Source organism: Callithrix jacchus, chromosome 22 (genome assembly GCF_049354715.1).
Source record: "Callithrix jacchus isolate 240 chromosome 22, calJac240_pri, whole genome shotgun sequence".
Classification (NCBI taxonomy): Eukaryota; Metazoa; Chordata; class Mammalia; order Primates; family Cebidae; genus Callithrix; species Callithrix jacchus.
Window position 1 is genome coordinate 7,314,181 of NC_133523.1, and position 6,508 is coordinate 7,320,688.

A 6,508-nucleotide genomic window follows, 5' to 3' on the forward strand; every position below is an offset into this window, starting at 1 on the left:
TCCCAGCACTTTGGGAGGGCAAGACTATCAGATCGCCTGAGCTCAGGAGTTCCAGATCAGTTTGGGCAATAAAGCAAAACCTTGTCTCTACAAAAAAAAAAAAAAAAAATTAAAAATTAGCAGGGCTTGACACAGGCCTATGGTCCCAGCTACTCAGGAGGCTGAGGTGGGAGAACTGCTTGAGCCCAAAAGGCTGAGGCTGCAATGAGCAGTGATTGTGCCACTGCATTTCAGCCTGGGCAACAGACACCCTGTCTCACAAAACAAAACAAAAATAGAGAATCTGGCCAGGTGTGGTGGTTTATGCCTGTAATCTCAGCACTTTGGGAGTCAGGGGCAGGCAGATTCCAAGGTCAGGAGTTCGAGACCAGCCTGACCAAAATGGAGAAACCCCATCTCTACTGAAAATACAAAAAATTGGAGGGCCATGGTGGTGCACACTTGTAATCCCAGCTACTCAGGAGGCTGACACAGAAGAATCACTTGAACCTGGGAGGTGGAGGGTGCAGTGAGCCGAGATGGCACCACTGCACTCCAGCCTGGGCAAGAGAGCAAGACTCTGTTTCAAAAAAAAAAAAAGAAGAAGAAGAAGAAGAAGAAAGAAGAAGAAGAAGAATCTGATAGAGAACAGTCCCAGAGACTGTAGGTCCAAGGATGGAGAGGAGGAAACCTGGCTGAAGAGTGGTGAATTTCGGCTACGCTGCGTGGGCAGTCAGGGGTGCAGACACGGAGGGGGGAAGCCACCCTTCATCCCTGGAGCAGGAGGCTGCGGACTTTTTGCAGATCCAGAATTTGGCGGCACTACATTTGTCGTCGTTCCAGCCATTGCCGTTAAATTCCACACAGTCTTCCTCCCCGATATTGTTGGGCTCTCCTCTGTTCCAATACCGCCTGAGGCTGCAAAGCCCATGTGGAATGTGAGCCTCTGCCCCCGACTACTGTATGAGCTGTGTTTCTACCTTCTGTAATCTAGATGCTTTTTTTTTTTTGAGATGGAGTCTCGCTCTTGTAACCCAGGCTGGTGTGCAGTGGTGTGATCTCAGCTCACTGCAACCTCTGCCTCCCCGGTTCAAGAGATTCCCCTGCCTCAGCCTCCCCAGTAGCTGGCAGTACACACCATGCCCAGCTAAATTTTGTATTTGTAGTAGAGACGGGGTTTGATCATGTTAGCCAGGATGGTCTCGATCTTCTGACCCCGTGATCTACCCACCTCAGCCTCCCAAAGTGCTGGGAATATAGGTGTGAGCCACCTCACCTGGACAATTGGTCAATGCTTTTTTTTTTTTTTTGAGACAGAGTCTCACTCTTGTCACCCAGGCTGGATGCAGTGGCATGATCTCAGCTCATTGCAACCTCTGTCTCCTGGGTTCAAGTGATTCTCCTGCCTCATCCTCCCAAGTAGCTGGGACTACAGGCACCTGCCACCATACCCAGCTAATTTTTGTACTTTTAGTAGAGACAGGGTTTCACCACGTTGGCCAGGCTGGTCTCGAACTCCTGACCTCAGGTGATCCACCCAAGCCAAGTGTCAAGCAGCTAGGGACAGAACCTCCTCCCTCCAGAGCCTGCCGATATATGATTCATACCTGCCAATCCTAAGCCTGCTTGCCTGGCCCTGTCTGTTCCTTCCCACAGAATCTAAAATAAAAGCTCTGGCTGATACTCCCCACTCTCTGCCTCATGACTCACCTGGTGTTTCATCTGCAGTGATGTGTCCTCTCTCTAGGGATGTGTCGATATGACAGGTTGCAATGGCAGGTGTCTCCTGAGCTGGGGCCTTACTACACCTCAGACTTCCTATTAATACACATCCTTTCTTTTTTATTTTTTCTTTTTCTTTTTGAGATGGAGTCTTGCACTGTCACCCAGGCTGGAGTGCCATGGTGCAATCTCAGCTCACTGTAACCTCCATCTCCCAGGTTCAAGTGATTCTCCTGCCTCAGCCTCCTGAGTAACTGGGACTACAGGTGTGTGCCACCATACTGGGTTAATTTTTGTATTTTTAGTAGAGATGGGGTTTCACTATGTTGAGCAGGCTGGTCTCAAACTCCTGACCTCAGGTATCCACCCACCTCAGTCTCTCAAAGTGCTGGGATTACAGGCATGAGCCACCGCACCCAGTCTGATACACTATCTTTTAACACACCCACCTGGGTGGCAGGCTCCTCCTGCAGCTCTGCTGGTGGAATTTTAGGCACCTGCTATCCTGTCTGGAGGTGGGTATGAAGACCACCTTTCTCAACTCAGTAAAAACCCCAGATTCTTGAATCTAGGGTGTCAGAGAGTGGGGGAGAATTCCCAGGAAAAGTTCAAGTCAGGTTTCAGGACCCCAGCCCCACTGGATAGGATGTCCCCTTCTCCCGGGATCTACCTGGGTGACAGAGGTGAGCCATCCACCCATTGCCACGTATTTTCCTCATGTAGGTCTGAAAGTCCCATCCAGGCCAAGCGGTTGCTTCTGGAAGACTGCAGCTGTAGGAAGTTCTGGAGGGTAGAGGAGGAGTCAGGAGAGGGTTCTGCTTCCCACTTTCCAGGCTCCACCTCCCCATCTCTTGGCAGGAAGTTCTGCTTGTAGGCTAACCTTCAGCCTTCCCATATTCTGGGTCCTAAGCACCCCCCCATGTCTGAGTCTCTCACATGTGTATCCCACAACACATGTGTCCTGACATGCAGGCATCCATGCACAGCTGACCTCTCCTCACGCACTCTTGCTAATCCTGCATGTCTATCTATTTCACATGTTCCATGCATGCCAACACAAATTTACTCATAACTGGGCTTAATGTATTGGAGCCAAATCCAACCGTTTCCTAATTGCTGGTCAGGAACATCTCCTTTCAGCTCTGCACGATGTTTCAGCTCTGCACACTGACGTTTGAAATCAGCTGCCACGGGAATATTTACACCAGGGAAATTAGCCAACATGACACATCAGGACTTTCCCCCACAGAGAGCTGGTTGTTAAACACTTGCGGCACACCACTGGGGTTACTTATATTTCATATTTTCCCCAGAACATTCACACGTGTTCAGATCTAGTTTGTATCTGCTCTAAGGGTGCTTGGGACACCCTCATTCATATCCTTCTCCTCCCATCTTTCCAAGTGGAGCAAAGCCCCTCTTCTGCAAAATCCTCTCTGAGAATCTCCTCTCTGGTTGGCCAGAAGCCATGCCCCAGGCCAGGCCAGGGACCCCCAGCAGGTGTACCTGCTCCTCATCACTTTTGATCACGACGAGCTGGGCCCCCGCTTCCTGGCAAGCAGTGATGGAGTCGTGCCAGTTGCGCTGGGAGTTAGACATGAAGTAACAGTTTCCTTGGAAGAATGTCCATTCCCAGGGACAGGGGCGGCACAGGCGTTCTGTTGGGGGACGCTGGTCATGAGTGGACTCAGATTAGGTTACCCATGTTCCTGTGTGTTCCCAGCCTTCAAGACCTTGAGAATAGGGGCCCTTCCTTGACTGTCCACACTGGGTGGACCATTTCCCTCCCCACTTCCTGAGACCCTCCCCCATCCCCAGGAGCACCCAGGAGTCCTGGCCCCATCTCCTCCAGACTAGGAAAAGTCAGGGCTTTAGAGCTCAGAACAGAAGATGAGAGACTAGCTAGCTTAACTGCGTGCCTACCACATACCTGGCCCACTGCGAACACTGAGTGAGATCATCACTGTTAATCTGTGTTCTCATTTCACAGAGGAGAAAACTGAGACTCAGAGAGGGTCTGTGACTCAAGCAAAGTCATACCACATGGAAACACTCCCAGGCCCAGCACCCCGGCATCTGTCCACTCACCCACTGCAGCCTTAAGCTGGGCCAGATCCTGGGAGGTCTCCTGCATAGACTGCTCCTGCCTCTGGGAGCTGGGGTTCTTGGAGACTGAGCAAGGAAGGAAACTGTAATTATTTATTTCTTTCTTTCTTGAGATGGAGTCTTGCTCTGTTGCCCAGGCTGGAGTGCAGTGACACAATCTCGGCTCATTGCAACCTCCGCCTTCTGGGTTCAAGCAATTCTCCTGCCTCAGCCTCCTTAGTAGTTGGGATTACAGGTGCACACCACTACGCCTGACTAAATTTTTTTTTTTTTTTTTTCGTAGAGATGGGATTTCACCATGTTGGTCAGGCTGGTCTCGAACTCCCAACATCATGATCCACCCACCTCGGCCTCCCAAAGTGCTGGGATTATAGGCATGAGCCACCACGCCCAGCCTTAGAAACACCTGCTGTGTACCATGCCCTGCACTGGCCCCTAAGGATATAATTTCTGAGCACCAAAATCTTGCTTAAACTCTTTTGTGGATAAGAAAAACTGACACCCAGAGATGGCAGCACGCAAGGGCCAGGAGAGCCAGGTTCCTCCTTCCCTCCCCCACCCTGGAGGTGGGAGCGGTCCTGGGGTGAGGCCCCTAGACACCTAACGGGAAAGAAGACCAGCTTTTAGGCTCTTGCTCCTCCTGAACTTGGCCATCTACAGCAGAACCAGGCCTGGGAGGACAGGACGCTCAGAGCCTGCAGCTGACCTTGGATAAGGATGGCCACTAGGAGCCCAGTGAAGAGAGTGAAGGAGAGGAGCAGCAGCACCAGCGGCGCATGGCCCAGACACCCTGCAGGAGAAAACATTGCTTGGTTTCAGCATGCCAATGTCCAAGCCTCAGCCTGGCCCAGGGAAACCCAGGCCCCAGCCCCCACCTCCTTAGGACCCAGGAGTCCAGGATCCTCCTCCCACCTCCTCAGGATTCAGGAGTCCAGACCCCAGCCTCCACCTCCCTAGGACTCAGGAGTGGAGGAATGAAGCCCTCCCAGATCCTGGGAGTGACTGCCCCAGCCCTCACCTCCCCAGGACCCGGGAACCCAGGCCCAAGCTCCCATCTCTCCATGTCCCAGGAGTCCAGACTCCAACCTCCACCTCCCTCAGACCCAGGAGTCCAAGCCCCCAGACCCCACCTCCCCAAGACCCAGCCCATAAACCCCACCTTCCCAGGACCCTGAAACCCAGCCCCCAGCCTCCACCTCTTCAAGTCTCAGTAGTCCAGACCCCAGCCCCTGCCTCTGTAGGACCCAGGAGTGCAGGCTCCAGCTCCTTCCACCCCAGGTCCCAGGAATCTAGGCCCCACCCCCCACCTCCACAAGACCCAGCCCCTACCTCCTATCTCCTCATGTCCTAGAAGTCCAGACCCCAGCCACCAGTTCTCCAGGACCCAGGAACCCAGGCCCTAGCCTCCACCTCCCCGGGTTCCAGGAGTCCAGGCTCCAGCCACCAGCTCCCCAGGACTCAGGAGTCTGGGAGGCTCTATGTCCTCCTCTCTTCCAACTAACTCTTCTCTACCTGCTAAGCTCTTGTAGCCTCGAGTCTGTCGGAATCCAAAGTCTCTTGGAAAAAAATTCATACCGCTGGTTATCAGCTCTTCCTCTTCTGAATGGATAAACAAGAACTCAGAGCCTGGGCAGGCTGAGGCCAGGTCTGGCCCTCCCCTTCCCCAAACCAGGACCCCAGAGCCCCAACTCGACCTCACCGAAGAGGCCCAGTGGCTGTGCCCTTGGTTCCTTGGAGTCGCTCATGTTTGCCAACTGTCCCTCAATGTCCAGAACTTCTTATTTCCCACCTCATGATCCTCACTCCCTAAATCTCTTCTTGTGGAGGAAGAAAAACAGGAAACTGGGGAGGGATGTAACACCCGAAAGGCTAGTGGGAGGGGGCAGAGCATGAGATGGCCCTGACTTGCCGAAGTTTCGAGGAGCTGGTGGGGGATGGTCTGAGGTTGACAGGGAGAAGGATTTGTCCACTCATGGCATCGCTGAGCTGTGCAATGCTTTTAATGAAATCCAGTAAGTTTGCATGAAAAGTGACTTGGTTATGCCCCTCCAGCTAGGACAGGGATGGGCAGGCAGTGCCCCTAGTTCCTGGAACCATCATTCCCCTGACCACCAGGCTTGGTTGCCTTGCTCTGCTGATGTCCTCATTTATGAGAATTTCTGCTGACTTTGGGAGTTGGGGCTGAATCATAATTGCTTGTTTATTTAACGCCTGTAACAGTCAAGCACTTTTCAAGCAAGTTTATAAACTCATTCGTTTGAATCTTCCTACCCCCGGTAGATCATATGATTTCCATTTTGCAGATGGGGGATACCGAAGTACAATGAGGTCAGGTAACTGGCCCAAGGTCACACAGCTGGTAAACTGGACAGCTGGGGTTTGAACTCAGATGGTCTGCCTCCACGGCTAAAACTGTTAGCCAAAGACAGTCAAATGGCATCAAGGAGGAAAGAAAAGATTCATAATGGCTTTGGGCTGGGTGCGGTGGCTCATGCCTGTAATCCCAGAACTTTGGGAGGACGAGGTAGGAGGATCGTGAGGTCAGGAGTTTGAGACCAGCCTGGCCAATATGGTGAAACCCTGTCCCTGCTAAAAATACAAAAATTAGCCAGGTGTGGTGGCGCGTGCCTATAGTCCCCACTACTCGGGAGGCTGAGGCAGAAGAATCGCTTGAACCCAAGAGGCAGAGCTTGCAGTGAGT

At 52.4% G+C, this 6,508-nt stretch overlaps 1 protein-coding gene across 1 annotated transcript; it reads right to left on the bottom strand.

The window, feature by feature from the left end:
- Window positions 1-696: 696 nt before the first annotated feature.
- CD209 (CD209 molecule) lies at window positions 697-5,552 on the bottom strand (the record flags this gene model as incomplete). Its single annotated transcript, NM_001267770.1, is given in 7 exon segments — window positions 697-897; window positions 2,372-2,484; window positions 3,208-3,359; window positions 3,790-3,873; window positions 4,514-4,597; window positions 5,320-5,406; window positions 5,507-5,552. Coding segments are annotated over 7 exon segments (767 nt in total), but the record flags the coding sequence as incomplete, so codon positions are not given.
- Window positions 5,553-6,508: the final 956 nt, after the last annotated feature.